Source organism: Varanus komodoensis, unplaced genomic scaffold (assembly GCF_004798865.1).
Source record: "Varanus komodoensis strain SLA01 unplaced genomic scaffold, ASM479886v1 scaffold4, whole genome shotgun sequence".
NCBI lineage: Eukaryota > Metazoa > Chordata > Lepidosauria > Squamata > Varanidae > Varanus > Varanus komodoensis.
In genome coordinates this window covers 16,387,591-16,402,953 of record NW_025335941.1, presented here as the reverse complement: position 1 = coordinate 16,402,953, position 15,363 = coordinate 16,387,591, and the positions used below count along the sequence as shown (strand labels likewise).

The window sequence follows — 15,363 nt, the reverse complement described above, 5'->3', positions numbered from 1 at the left end:
TAACTACTAGGGTTGGTTGGTTGAGTGGGTTGCTTTCTTTATTATAATAATGTCTTGCAAAAACCACAAATATGTGTTTCGTTATGTAATTAAATGGATTATAAATAATTTTTCTAGCCTTGATGTAAAACCCAATAACACAAAATACTAATAAAATTCCACTAAAAGCAGCCAGCAATAAAGACCCTTTACTTAATAGCAGACCAAAAGGTGTAAAAGATATCTCAAGTGTAACTGGAGAGGGAGGAGGAGAGCAGGAAACAGAAGATTAACAGTGCAATTCTATGGGTGATTAATAAGAAGTAAATCCCATTGAGTTCAATGGCACTAATGTCTAAGTAAATGCGCTGAAGAACCAATAAAATTGTTAGGAGAAACAAAGTTGAAGAAAAGGCCAGTTGACACAATGAAAGCTCCTTGAATTACTGGTTCATGAATTTTGCTCTAATTGCTGTTTCTCATCAGACTTTAAACACGCATCCAGTATTTCCTGTTCCAATAGCTGGAACATTTTCTGGAATGAGATTCATTTTTACAAATCCTGAGTAGATGATACCACACCCATAACAGTGTGCCTTTCTGGCTCCACCTGGGCTAGTAATATCCTGTTTAAGTTCAAATCCTAAGAAGCTCAAGAAAGTCTAAACATGATGTTTTGGGCAGGAAAAAACGTACAACGTTTGGAAAGACAGCAGCTGCTTCCCAGTGGGATACACATACAAGATCTCAAAATAATGAGATAACTTTTAGCTCTCTAAATATAACTTTTGAGTGGGAAGAGGATAGATAAAAACTGGAGTAGTAATTTATTTATTTATTTACAGTAGCATTAGCTTGATGGATTTGAGAAAACCATACATTATTTCTTAAAATAAGCAGCCTGTTTGAGGGGTTTCCCATAAGTCAAATTTAGATTAATTTATTAGTGTTAGGGAGTTATTGGTGTTGAAGAACTTTGTTCAGCCCTGATTTCTTGGAAGTATTTCATGATCTATATTTTGTCTTAAATTTGTTTCGTTTATATAGTGAATAGAGGCATGATGATGTGGCTTTTCTACACTGAAATGCCGCTAAAAAGAACGTGTTGTTTAAAAATGAATCGGGAGATTGGAGCCTCCCCTTTCAACCATGCAGTTCTCTCATGTGATTCCGGTAGAAATGGCTGAAAAAGTGCTCGATGACTTCTAATCATTGTATAATTCATCTTTGTATGTATTTTCAAACCATTAAAGTAATATATTGCTCTGGGATGACAGCAAGACATAATGGCAAGAGATAGGAAAGGGAAAGCCATGCTGACATATTTCAGCACAAGCATGGGGGAAAAGACTATCTTACAACAACAAGATGACAGTTTTGTTGTAAGACAGTCCATTTTCCCACAGTCCAATTTCCCCATAATTTTATCCCCAGATTAAACCTGCAAACTAGGAGGTTCAGACATTCAAGGCCTGGGTAAACAGAAATGTCTTTACTTGGCATCAAAAAGACCATGGGTCACCTGGTCCCAGAGATATGTCTATGGAAATGGTGTAACCGGGATGTCACTACAAAAAAGTCCTCTTTGTGGTACACACCCAGTTGACTTCATTCAGTGGGGGCTTTTGGAATAGGACCTTTGAGGGAGAGCATAAGGTTCAGGCATGTACAGCAGGTAGAGGGAAATCTTTCAGGTAACCAGATCCCAAACCATTTAGTGCTTTGAAGGCTAAAGCCAGCTTTTTAAGTTGGATCCAGAGAAAGACTATGCCGCTAACAAAGTGAACAACCAGTTCTAGTTAGTACCTTGTATCTTGACAAGAGCAATAGATTTTTTTTCCTGCTATATGCCCACTGTTTAGTCAAAATCAGTTGCTATTCTTCTGTCAGAGAACTCTATTGAAATGACACAGTGAAGGTTAAGAGAAAAATAGCTTTAAAAGGATGAATACAAGTATGAATAGGCTGTGCCACTCCCCACACAGTGACTCCAAGCATTTTTCTCCACAAATAGAGGAGTCTAAAAAGAGGGTGTAGGGATAGATATAGCCTCTCTTTTATATCAGAGGAATGTTGGTGCTTCTTAACTGGGCAATGGATAAAATAACACAAGTCTTTTCTTTTGATTTAAGCAGCTAGTTTAAATGCGAGATGTGCATTCAGTTATTTCAGCAATACCTATTTCAAAGCTTGTTCATGGTTATGGACAAAATGTGACTGCTAATTATGGGCTAAATTAAGATAATGTTTAATTAAGTGTTTCACTAGAAGAACAGAACTAAATGTTTCCATAGGCCAGGGTATACAACCTGGTGCCAACCAGATGATTTGGACTACAACCCCACCACTCTCAGCATGGCCAATGATCAGAAATTATCCAGAAGGCACCATTTTGTCTACCTTTCACCTAGGCCATATGAGACTACAAGACATAAACTACAATCATATACACTTTACATTTTGCAGTAAATTTCACTTTACATTATGGGACATACTTTGGATTAAGCATGCATAGGATTGTACCCTAACAACAGAAAAATCTCGAAGGTCCTGTATAGTTGGAATCCCTTCTGTTCCAGGATATAAAAACTGTCATTAGACAAATGCAATTTTAGGTTGCATTAATTTAAGTATTCTTTCATTTTCACAGAAAGTAATAGTTCCAGGCTGCACTAGTCAGATTTCAGCTCAAATATTGTCTCCAGGTTTGGACAGCACATTTTAAGAAGGATTTGGGTACCCTGGAACAAGTTCAGCGAAGAGCAACAAAGATGACCAAGAGACTAGAAACTAAGTCCTGCAAGGAAAGATGGAAGGAACTGGGTTTATTTAGCCTTGGAAAGAAAAGAGTGAGGTGGGGATAAGGTAACACTTTAAATGTGCCCCAATGTTGTCACACAGAAGAGACATGCAACCTCTTCTCTATCATCAGTGCAGTAGGTCATGAAATAATTGACTCAAGTTACAGAAAAAAAGATTTTGGTTGACCATCAAGAAACAATTCCCAATTGTCAGAGCAATCCGATAATGGAACCAACTGCTGAGGGAGGTAGTAGGTTTTCTGTCACTGGAGGTATTCAAACAGAAAATGGACAGGCATCTGCCTTTAAACAGGATTGCGCCTGCTTCTTCCAAAATCCAGCATTCCAAAGCATAGATTTCAGGCACTGAATATGAACAAGAAGAAAAGGTGGGTTCCAAATGCCAAGGTTAATGAGCGATGATAAGCCAAATAGATGGTGAGAACCAGACCATTACTCATTATCAGGAGACACTATAGAACAGGGTTGTACAGGGGTAGGGATGTGACCTTATCAACCCAGTGGTTCAACATCAAAAACAATTTAAGTAGCATCGAGCTTCGGGCATTCACACCCTCTGCCTCTACCTCCCAGAGGGTGGTGCCAGCTGTACATGGAGGGCAATTCAGGGCAAGTATCAACTGCACAATCAGAAGGCTCCTTAATTCAGTGGATGCTTCTCATTAACAACTTTTATATTGCTCACTTTGTATTGCAAATCCAGCCCCAACTGGCTAGCCTAACTCAGTAAAGGCATGTAGTTAGACGCCTTTAACTCTGATTTCTTGTAAAGGGAAAAGGGGAGAGATGTGTTTACAGCACTTGGTTCCAGCACTTAGAAGGACTTTGGCCTAATGGTCCCTTCCAACTATATGATTCTATCATTCAGTGATAAATAAAAATATTTCATATGTATATCTAAATATCAAAGGAGTGATTTTGAAGCTGTCCCATTTAAGGGAACAGTTTTTGGAGCAACCAGTCTGCTGAGGAGGCCCCGTGCTCCTGCCCCTTCATGCTGCAAAGCATTCTTCAGAATGTTCTTTGGTGTCCTGTTAACTCCTACAAGAAACTGGGCAGACCAGTGGGGTTTCACTGTTGCTGCACATGACTTTGGAATATGCTGTCAAGGAAGATAGCACAGTCACTCTTCCTGTATCTACACTCTTCCTTTGTATCTACACTTTGTGGGGTAGACCAATAGTGGAGGAAAAGCCCTCTTTGGGAAACTTGTTCACCACTATTGATCTTAGAGGGCTGCTGCCAAGTCTACAGGAATCCCTTGGAGAGACAACAAAGATCCCCCAGAGGCACTGCAGTGATTGTCCTCGCTCAGTCTATTCTCAAAGTGACTTTCTCACAGGAATGCAAAATATTTTATAAATCTAAATCAACAGACCCTCCCCAGACAGTGTTGACATCTGCAGTATGAATTTGAGGGAGGGGGGCTTTTGTCTCTCTAGTATTCCCAAGGAGTGTGTGGAATTTCTGTCTGACAACTTGAATTCCAGAAGATTAGAAGTACCTTTTAGTCAGATTGATTCCTTCTGCTGTGAGTTTTATTGGTATAGTGTTCTAAGAAGGTGGTGGCTACAGGCAATATCTACACATGGGTTGAGGTGCAAGAAAAGGAACTAAGCTCATGCACTGAAAAGTAAAATTAATGGAGAAAATAACATTACTTTGCAGAAGCAAAGATGTGGGATTCTTGAAATGTTAATGTAAAAGATAAAGGCTTGCTAAGTCATCAAAGCACACATCTTAAAGCATGATTTTCTTAAATTTGCACACATTGGACAAGATACACAGTTCTCAGTCCAAATTTGAACTAGTATTTTGAGCCATTTCACAAAGGCCCAAAACTAAAACTTGAGCCAATTCTGCCTGTTGAGTCAGATATGTGTGAAAAGTCTATCATGCTCAAACAGAATGAGTTTTCCAGTACTGCACATCCTTCTTGTTGTGTGCCATCAAGTTATCTTCAACCTATTACCCTATTAATGAAAGCCCTCCAAACTGTCCTGTCCTTGATAGCTCCATTCAGCTCTTCCAAGTTCAAGACTGTGGCTTCCCTTATGGATTCAATCCATCTCATATTTGGATTTCCCTTTTGTCTTCTGCTGTTGGATTTCCCCAGCATAATGGTCTTCTCCAATGAGTCTTGCCTTCTCAGCACCACTTTATACCAGGCATTTGACTGTCAGATGTGTATGAGAAAGTTGTAATAGTTCCTAAGATTTTTTAATTGTTTCTTGCTTAAATTTTGTTATTTTTCATAATGTTTTATATAATGTTATTTTCTATTTTAGGGATTTTATTTTTGCGAACCACACCAGTAATTGAGTGTTAAAGAAATATAAGCAATGAAGTAAAATTAAAAGGTCTTTGCATGGCCTCTAAAAGACATCCGCATAGGTGGCAGTCAAGCGAACCTCCCTAGTTCAGTTCACTCAAGTCATACAGGCAGCAGTTGCTTTTAAAGCAACAGACCATTCTTTGGCAAAAGCTCTTTATTCCAAATGTACATCCAGCAAACTATAGCCAGTGAAAAATGCTCTTTGAGCATACACAGAGCAGTTCATTGAACCCACACTACAAACTATTTCCAAGAACACTTCTTTTGAGGATCCCTGGACCCACCTCTCAAAGAGTGCCCTTCTAGAACAAGGCAGGCCTCCTGTCCGTAAGAAGCCCTTCTAATTGGCCAGCCCTTCTCTCCCAGTGCCAAGTCAGGAGATCAAGGATCATACCAGGCTGGTCCTGTGGCTCCTGTCCCATGCCCCCTCCTGGCACTTGTGCACTGGCTGATCCCAGGGACTGCCTGAACACCTGGAGATGGTGGCCTGAAGATAAACTGTTCCGCATCTGCCATCCCTATGTCCGGAGTCCCCATTTCCCAATGCTTCTCCTCTCCATTCAAAAAGTCTGTCTCACCCTGCCCTGAAGCGTGCACCCAGAACAAGTGCCTCTCCTTACCTCGAGTAAAATTCAAATAAAGAGTGAGGAGCAGCAGCAGCAGCAATTATGGGCACAGGCCCAAGTAAGGAATGGTAGCCAGGAGAGGGACATTAACTAAGACTATCTGGGCATTTACTTTAGGTGCTCATGGAGATCAGTATTCTTTATGCTTCAGTATCTAGAGGCCTGAATTCTCTTAGTCATTCTATGAACTCATGTTCATGATAATCTAATATCAAGTGACGTATGTAAAACTTTTGCCAAGAACTGCAACACTGAACAGATTTGTGCTTAGGACTGTCTTTCCAGAGTCAAGAGGAGGAGCCCTCATGGAGAAGTTCATTGTCTGTTGTGGGAAGTTTACACACTGCAAGTTATTTCAAGAGTCTTTAGAATGCATATGCATGCAACCTGATCTATAGAAAGAACGGCCCGCATACAAAAGAATGTGCTGAATGGTTAGAGGAGTCAGTTGGTTCAGCTCTGGAGGGCTGGTGTAGCTTGAGAACTTTGCACCAACTATTGCAGCAGAGAGCAAATGGCAGCTGTAGAATTGAATCCTTTGCACCATTGTTCAGGAGCAAGCTCCTTTGTATATGCTGCATCAAAGGTAATTGGTAATGATCAGAGACTGAAACTGTTGAGCATTTAAGAGGCTTGGCATCTACTTTGATTAGATAAAACCAACAGTTCACCCAGAAAACCACCCAACCATCTGGGAATCCAGGTGTTCAGTCCTAGCCCTTCTCCCTCCTCTAAGCTGCCTTGCTGAAATATCCTGAAAGTGTCATGTATGAACACAAATGGAAAAAGAAGTATGTATAATATACAGAAACCTTCTTTAACCCAGTACTTCCCAGTTGTGTTGGGCTACATTATCCCAAGCCAGATATCCCATGTCAGCATATTTGGAAGATCCCAGATTAGAGAAGGCTGATATGAGATCATCACTGTTTGGTTAAACATTTCCAACATTTCTAACATTTGTTTACCAGCTTTGACTGGTAAACAAACAGAGGTGTTAAAAAGCAAAACTATTCACCATATTGTATAAGAAATTACTCTGAAAAGTGTCAGGAATTGGTATGAAGGGTTTAGGAAGGGAAACAAACTCATGTTACTTTTCTTCAAGTAGATGAGAAAACTTTTCTTTGCCAAGAGAGTACTTTCCTGAAATAATATTCCAACTACCATAACAAAAGAACTCATTATGTTGAAATGATGTCTCCATTTAAATATAGTTTCTGAGGATTCATTTGAATGAAAAAAGCCTTAGACTATTTTTTCCCTTTGTTTATGAAGCCCCTGCCTCCTTGCCATGACTCAAAGGAATCTATGCAGGTGTTTAAACAGCACTGCCAAATAGCAGAAGAATATTATGAAGTCAAAAAGGAAATTGCACTGCTTGAAGAAAGAAAGTAAGTGGTATTTTTCTGCCTCCCAAATGAATGTTGCATACTTGGAAAAGTAGTACCTGCATGAAGAGATTTTTACAAGCTAACTAAGGATGTGTTAAAATTCAGTGTATCTTAAAAAAAAAAAAAAAAAAAAAAACATGGTAGTTTCCTTGTCCTCCTCCAAAGTAAACACTTTAATCTTTTTTCCCTGTCTTTCTCTGTTACAAGTCTATAGACATGGCCTATCCTGATTTTTATTTATACTACAGTTCTTTTTACTTTCAAAGTGCCTTAGATTTTTGAGTTCAGGACACTGGATAGTAAATTCCAAAGCAAAGGTTAACTTCAAAAGCATGGATGGAGTCGTAGAAGCATTCTGAGGCACGTAAGATGATCCAGGTGCATGCCTGAGACCTGGAGAAGTTGGGGACATTAATCTTTGATGAGGGCTGGCTTTCTGTTTGTTCATTGGAACATTTGCATGGTCCTAGATTAAGCGTGGTTGTTTCACCAGTTCTATCCTGCCAAAATACTTTTAACCATGATCTTCTTAAATGTAAGACTTTGAATCTTGAAAATGTAACACACTGTCCGTGTGGATTCACTTCCATTTTGGTAATTTCTCCATTTTCACTTTCCATTTTCTCTTAAGATCTTTGAATACTGGATCCTCTGTTTTGGCCTGTCTTGCCAAGTCTGTAGGATGGCCGCTTACTGAATCTCCAAAAAAGTGGAACAAAGAATAGATTTGCATAACATTTACACATGCAGATTCAGAAATAATTACTTCAAGTTGTACTTAGGTGGGCAACCCCATCCAAATGGAGAACTGTCCTATGACAGCTCTTCAGCAGACAACTGTCATCTGTAAAGTAGGACACACAGAAAGTAATTTCCCACTGCATTTGCCAGGTCAGCCTTTTTTTTTAGCTCAGAAACTGCAACAGGCAGAATTAGTTACTTTCTTGGCAGCTGCGTTGATTACAGAAGGGTTACAGCTCACTGTTCCTCAAAGCAGAGGAATCTATTCACAGTTTGCATTAATTAACCCATAAGCCACCATGGGTTATTTATCTTAGGGGCACCAAGATGTGTATAAGCTGCCATTTTGAATATGCATACTGTGGAAGGTGCATCACATGCCTTCTTACTTCATGGAAACCTGGCCCTCATGAGGATAAACAATTCCCAGATAATTCTAGAACAATGTGTGGCACAAGAAGCTGTGCTCTGCTCCAGCTGTGGCTTTCATTTTAAAAATAGTGTCTGGCACATGTCTCAGATCCCCACGGATTAATTAGTCCATGGTGCCTAATTAATACATACACTAATATGTATATTAATGTAAACCTGCCCATTCAGAAAGAACAAAGTTGCTTTAAGTTAATATTTATAGCCTCTTTCTGCTTAAGAATGCCCAGTGAGAGGGATGAATGTATCACATTTGCAGAGGATCCTTTGCTTCATTTTAAGGATGTAAGCCGTCTTGTAAGCCATCCTGAGACACTCTTGTGAAGGACAGGATACAAATGTTTTAGATAAATAAATAAGGATGCTGGGAGAGGTCATTAGGAGGTGTGGGCTGCGGAATCATCAGTACACTGATGATACCCAGCTCTACCTCTCGTTTTCCACCAATCCAGGTGAGACAGTGGCTGTACTGAACCGGTGCCTGGCCGAGGTAATGGGCTGGATGAGGGCCAATAAACTGAAACTTAATCCAGACAAGACGGAGGTCCTGTTGGTGGGTGGTTCGGACTTCGAGATGAGGGACCTGGGCCTTGTCCTAAATGGGGTTGCACTCCCTCTGAGGGACAGGGTTCTCAGCTTGGGAGAGCTCCTCGATCCTGAGCTGTCACTAGAAGCTCAGGTGATGGCGGTGGCGAGGAGTGCCTTCCTTCAGCTTCGGCTGATCCATCAGCTGCGTCCCTTCCTGGAGAATGACTGCCTGGCAACAGTGACACATGCGTTGGTAACTTCCCGATTAGGCTTCTGTAACACGCTCTACATGGGGCTACCCTTGAAGACGGTCCAGATACTTCAATTGGTGCAGAATAGAGCTGCCAGGTTGCTGACGGGGACTGGGCATTGTTCTCATATAACCCCAGTCCTCTGTCAGCTTCACTGGCTCCCGATTGAATTCCGGACCCAATTCGAGGTGTTGGTCATGACCTATAAAGCCCTCAACGGCTTGGGACCTGGTTATCTAAAGGAGCGCTTGCGTCCATATATGCCCTCCCGCCTCTTGAGATCAGCAACAGATGCCCTTCTCCAGGAACCCTCCATGAATGATATTAGGAGGGTGAGTACCCAGAGGAGGGTCTTCTCTGTGGTGGCGCCCCACCTATGGAATGCGCTCCCCAGAGAGGTCCGCCTGGTGCCGTCGTTATTTGTTTTTCGGCCCAAGGCTAAGACCTTTTTATTTAAAACTTATTTTAATTGTTAATGTATTATGTATTGTTAGAATTTTAAATTTTATGCTGAGATATTACCAAGCTTTTAATGAATTGTATTAACTGTTATTTATATATTTTAATTATGTTGTGAGCCACCCCGAGGCTTTGTTGCGATGGGGTGGCATAGAAATGTTTTAAATAAATAAATAAATAAATTTAATATTTAAGTCATTTCTGCCCCACTCTTCCCCAGCTTTCTATGGTTAATGTAATCAACATTTATATGTTTTTATTCCAAACAATAAGGGTGCAATCCTAGGATCAGCTGGGAGGCTATAGGAGTCTTCAAAGTCCAGCAGCCTTGGTGCTCATCCTGCAATTGTGCTGGCTGCTTCTCCAAGAGAGCAAATGCCCCTCAGAGAGGGGAAAAGGGGGCATGTTGGGGAGAGGAGAGGCTGGGGCCATCTATATATGCCAAATCCTATCAGTGCCCAAGCCTTCTTCCCTCCCGCTCCCTGGCACTTTAGATGGCTAAAACCAGATGTTTAGATCAAGTGCACAAGGAAGGCAGGCCTCACTTCAGCCACTGGACACATGGAAGCCTTCATGTTTGGAGGCTTAGGTGCGTGTGCATGTATGTGGGAGGCACTGGACTGCACCCTCACTTATTTATGGGATACAACATTTAGATGCCTTCTTGCACATGCAAAGCAGTTATTACATAACCTGCATTGTAAATAAGTGAACTTATGCTTGGAATTTTGAATGTGATAATATCACATGGAAGAAGTAGTATTTTAACGGGGGAAGAGCAATAAAGAAACATTTTAAATGTTTACAGATGGGATTGATTAGTTTAAAAATGTGGTAAATCATATCAGTGTTTTCCAAGAGACATGAGAAAGTCAAACAACAACATACTGTTCATGTGATAAAAAATCGAAAGCAGCAAGCAGTCATGCCCATATTGAAATACTGAAAAAATAAACTGAGTGTTAAGCAGTAATCAGCCAAATCATACTCAGGGAAAGGAAAAAAATATAAACTTGATATAAATTTTCTTCTGTTTCGGTCGTTTACATTTCTGCAATATGTTTGAAGGAAAGTAGACATTTAAGGTAAAACACATTTCACCCTACAGGTAGTTGTAGAAAATGTTATGCTTGTAACTTTTTGTGTTTTTCTCTGCCTGTGCTCTTGAGCTAGTTTAAAAAAATATTGGTTTACAAATTTCAGGTGACTTAAATTCATGCAACAGAAACCTCTTGAGAACCTTCATTTCTCAAAATGTATTGTTTTTCTTGATTTGCTCATTTATCTAGTTTGTTCCAAATCTGTATTGTCCAGAGTTGTGTTCATGCAGCACCATTGCGAAGTGCAGGTTAGGCAGTCCTTGCCGAAGTCGGGTAATGTGGACCAGGGCAGTTCTCCTGCAGTAATGCCTGTTATGACAAAGCTCTCTACAGCGGTTGCTTATGTACAGCTGGCTCAAAGCACCTCACTGTGTACTTTAATCTGAGTTAATGTAAGAACAGCCCTACATGTTCTTAGTTTTCGTATATGTGATGCTTCACCTTTCTAAGCTGATTAAGAACATCAGTTTCATTTTTCCACACCTGTCAGTATTCACCACATTATCAATCTGTCACCATAGCATTTATGAGCTTTTGGCTTCCATCTTCTATGTCACTGATAAAAATAGAGTAGACTCTAGAACCAGTCCTCGCACGCCCCACCAGAAAGTCTCTGATTATTTTCCACTAGTAGCAATTGCATTGCTCTTCAGCTACACTAGTAATGCTGCAGGGTGGAAGAAAGTGAGAAAAAAAAAAAAAAACAAAGGCACCTGGATAAATTAGTATGCTTGGGCAATATTTTTTTTACCCAAGCCCATAGGACTCTTGTCCTGTGATGAGGGCTGCCAAGGAGAGGACATTTGGGATGGCAGTCATTCATAGGGTTCCCATAAGTAGGAGATGACTTGACAGCACAAAAAACAACACAGGGGACTCTCAGTTAAATTTGCCACCAGGCTAATTTTAGAGAATGGATGTGTGTGTGGTTACGTATGTGTGGGTTACGTTCTGTTTTTACTGTTACAGCAATGCCACATCACCCAGTATCATGTTCCAAACATCAGCTTTGACTTTTCCCAGGATGCATTCTGACTGATCAAAAATGGATTTCCAAAGGTCCTCTGGTCTTACCAGGGCAACACTAAAGGAGAGGGTAGAGTGGAGATCCTGGTAGGGTAATGCCACTTGTTCTCTCTGTGCACACAGAAATGCAGTGCATGCAGAAAGTTCTCACATGTAAGTAGGAGCTCATCATACATACTTCTGTATCTATGAAGAACTTCTGTGGTTCATCAAGCAGATGTTTAGGAGAATATGGTGGTATTCTGTGGTGACAATGGTGGACAGGACTATCCTACATGACTCATAGCCCCCTCTGAGCATTCATTCATTGTGTGACTGGGGGCAGAGGTTGCATTCACCTGATTCAGAAGTTTTCTGCTAGTTCTTGGGCAAGAGTTCCTGGAACTATTACTTAAATGCATCATTTGTCTCATTGCTCATGGTCATTAGGATCCAAGCTGAAGTATTTGTGTTCACCTTTGGTATTACTCTGGATCATAAAAGTTTGTATCTTAAAACTTTCTTTTCAGAAAGGAGCTGATCACTCGACTAGATCAAGTTGAGAAAGAAAGCATGGATGCTGCTCAGCTAACTAAAGAGTATGCAGACCTCACGGAAGAGAACCGGACACTGAGGCTGGCCCAGACACAATGTGTTGAACAGCTGGAGAAGCTTAGAATACAGTATCAAAAGAGGCAGGGATCATCATAACTTTGAATGAACCTGTCTGGGCCAATAAAAATGTGCGGCTGTTTCTTGTGCTGGGCAAGGTTTCCCCCCTCTCCCTTCAAACGTCCCCTCTAATACAGTCTTTCCCATCCTGGTGCCATCCAAATGTGTTGGACTGCTGCACGGCAAGCTGAATGGGGCTGGAGGTCTTAGTCCAACACAGTTGGAAGCACTGGGATGGGGAAGACTGCTGTAATATGTTGACACACTCCACCTGCAGAATATGCAAATGTCTAGATTTGATTTAATGCCTGTTTAATATGGATACTGTATCTATTACCAAAAGGATATTTTATTTCACATAACATAGTTGGAGGCTTATCTGTCCCATTTTATGTTCAAATGGATTAAGCTTCTTTTCTAAAAACCTTTCTTCCAATTTTAAGAAGACTCAAGCACACTAGAAATACATATGTCTAGTCTCTGGGTTGGGAGGTGGACCATATAAAGGCATATGGCAGGAGCAGTGTTAATTTGGGGAACATGGAGCATGTGCTATCCTTCTCTAAACTGGCTATGGAGCAAAGCTAGTCTGCTTAAATGACAAATACGTGCCAAAGGGCAATCATACATTCAATATCTTTGAAAGTGAATACATAACACCTGCATTACTTTCTTTAACTCTGGCTGTACACACTTTGCTTGAGTACAATTTAACTTCTGAGCAGACATGCCTAAGACTGCACTGTATGTTGGCAATGATAATTCATGCAGTGCCAATAAGTTAAGGCCAAAGTGCAGCATTATCTTACACCTTACCAATCTTAACTTTCCCCTTGGAAGTAAGCCCAATTTATTTTAATGACATTTACTTTGAAAATGAGTTTGCGTGGAATTACAGACTTGCATAGAAATTCTATCAAGAGGAAGACCTGCTGGTATTTCAGTAGGAAGACTTGCCTCTCAGGACTTCTCTACATGAGACATTCATTAGGCACTCATAATCCTTCACTCACAGAAGTTCGGCCTTTTAATGATGCTATCCTCCTTCAGTGCCTGTCCTGAGTTTTCCAGCCATTTCTCCGACTTTTTTTAGAGTGAGGAGAGTCTGGATTTCAACAGAGGGCACCATTGTTCACTACAAAAGCCTAGTGTAGTTTTGCAATTAATTCTACTATATACCACAGCACCACCTACTGTTGTGTAATGGAACATGTAGAAACAGAAGGGAAGAAGCAAGGCAGGGAGGAAAACCCCTCAGTAAAGTGCCAGGTTACATGCCCTTAGGGACTAGGCCTGGTTCTCCTAAAATGCAGCCTTCCAAGGTGGCTGCCTCATAAAACTGGAAGAAGAGGTGGGATCTTAGCTGAAATACCAAGGCCAACAGGCCCAGAGATAAGCCATGAGGACAGTTAGACCCAGACCGTGTCTGGTTCTGTGGGAAACGCTGTTGAACAGGTGGTGCTAGATGGGGATGGACTTAACATTATTAAGCTGATCATATGGCATCAGATCAAATGGCAGACCAACTGAGTGGCACCGGATAGTCCTACCAATTGGTCCACAAGGAGCACAAACCAGCCTAAAGGTGGAACCAACTCCTTTTGGTTGAGATAAGAGAAGGGATCAACTTCTTCTCATTAAGCCACATTTCCCTAATTGTTAGTATTCTAACTTCACTGGTGCCTTTTATTAATAATTGTTACAATGCTCTTTTGTATTACAAAGCCAGCCTAACTAGCCAGTTTTGATATCATAAAGACTTTAGAAGCCTTTTGTCATGATCTGCTTGGAAGAAGCAGGGAAAGACAGACCAGATTTTTGACAGTGTTTCATGTACAGAAGTCTTCATTATAAGTGTGCTCGGAATTTGAATTGTAATCCAAATATCCTTGGAAGCAAACTGTTGAAATCATGACCCTTCCCATGCATGGCATCATTGTTTTTTTAGTTAATGCACAGAAGCTTTAGTTGTGACTTCATCCAGTTAGACCTACTGTGCTAAAGCTTAATGCCACATACACAGGTCAGTGCAGGTTGACTTTATCTTAGCTCCAAATTTTTGAGTAAGAAAGTAAGTTATGATAGTGCATGAAGACCATTTTGGCTGACTTTCCCCAAGCCAGTGCATAGCTGAAGAACAGCACACTCTGACTAAAAGCTGTGTACTGAAATTGCTGTGAGAACCAACCTGTATCACCAAGTAAATGCATTTTCAGGCCCATCTAAGTCAATTTAGACAAGAGATGTCATCAGATCTCTGGACATTTTCTCTTGTACTGCAAAATACCCAGAACACCTCCAACTTAGATTAGAGCTTTGTAGATTATAGTGTGTGGTGGGGAGGGGAAGGCTTTACAATAATTTGTTCCCATCAAGTAATGTGTCCTATTAGATAAAATATATAAGGACCTAAAATCATTCAGTAGTTTTCAGAGTGGGACAAATAGCAGCATTGAGGGGGGGAGGGGGTTAGACAAATAAGGTCAGGAAAATGCTACAGTGAAAGAATTACTGTCTCTTCCTCAAATACGCCAATTGCCACCTCTCCTTCTGGCAGCTGCCTTAAAGGGGGAAAGGGAAAATGCGATGCTGCCTATTTACAATACCTGGTGTTCCTTCTAGTCTCATGCAAATTATTTGTATGCCAAAATCATTATGGTTTATGTAGGGGTAACTTTTCTGTATTCAGTAGGATGGAGAGAGAGAGAGAGATCTGAAAAGGGGATATTCATCACAATATTCAAAGGCTTGCTTTTGCATATGATATTAAGGGTGCAATCCTATGCATGTTTAGATAGGAAAAAAACAGCATGACTGGCTGAAGAATGCTGGGAGTTGCAGGACTTTTTCCAGTCTAAACATGTATAGGACTGCATTCTGAATTGTCAAAAAGCAGCCGACATAAGAGCATTTGTCTGTGTGTTTTTAATATCTTGTCATTGGAGATACAGAAACTCCTGGGGAATAATTGCATCCAACCTCTGTGTGTGTGTGTGTGTGTGTGTGTGTGTGTGTGTGTGTG

General features: G+C 40.7%; 1 protein-coding gene across 2 annotated transcripts in view; it reads left to right on the top strand.

Annotated features, from left to right (window-relative positions):
• The window catches only part of MAP3K7CL (MAP3K7 C-terminal like), a 34,901-nt gene extending 19,546 nt beyond the window's left edge, over nucleotides 1-15,355 (top strand). For both annotated transcript variants that reach the window (XM_044442489.1, XM_044442490.1), the window contains exons 4-5: nucleotides 7,041-7,156; nucleotides 12,200-15,355. In XM_044442489.1, coding sequence (XP_044298424.1) covers nucleotides 7,041-7,156; nucleotides 12,200-12,380 — 297 coding nt within the window. In that variant the 3' untranslated portion in view covers nucleotides 12,381-15,355. The remainder of the gene's footprint in view (nucleotides 1-7,040; nucleotides 7,157-12,199) is intronic.
• Nucleotides 15,356-15,363: the final 8 nt, after the last annotated feature.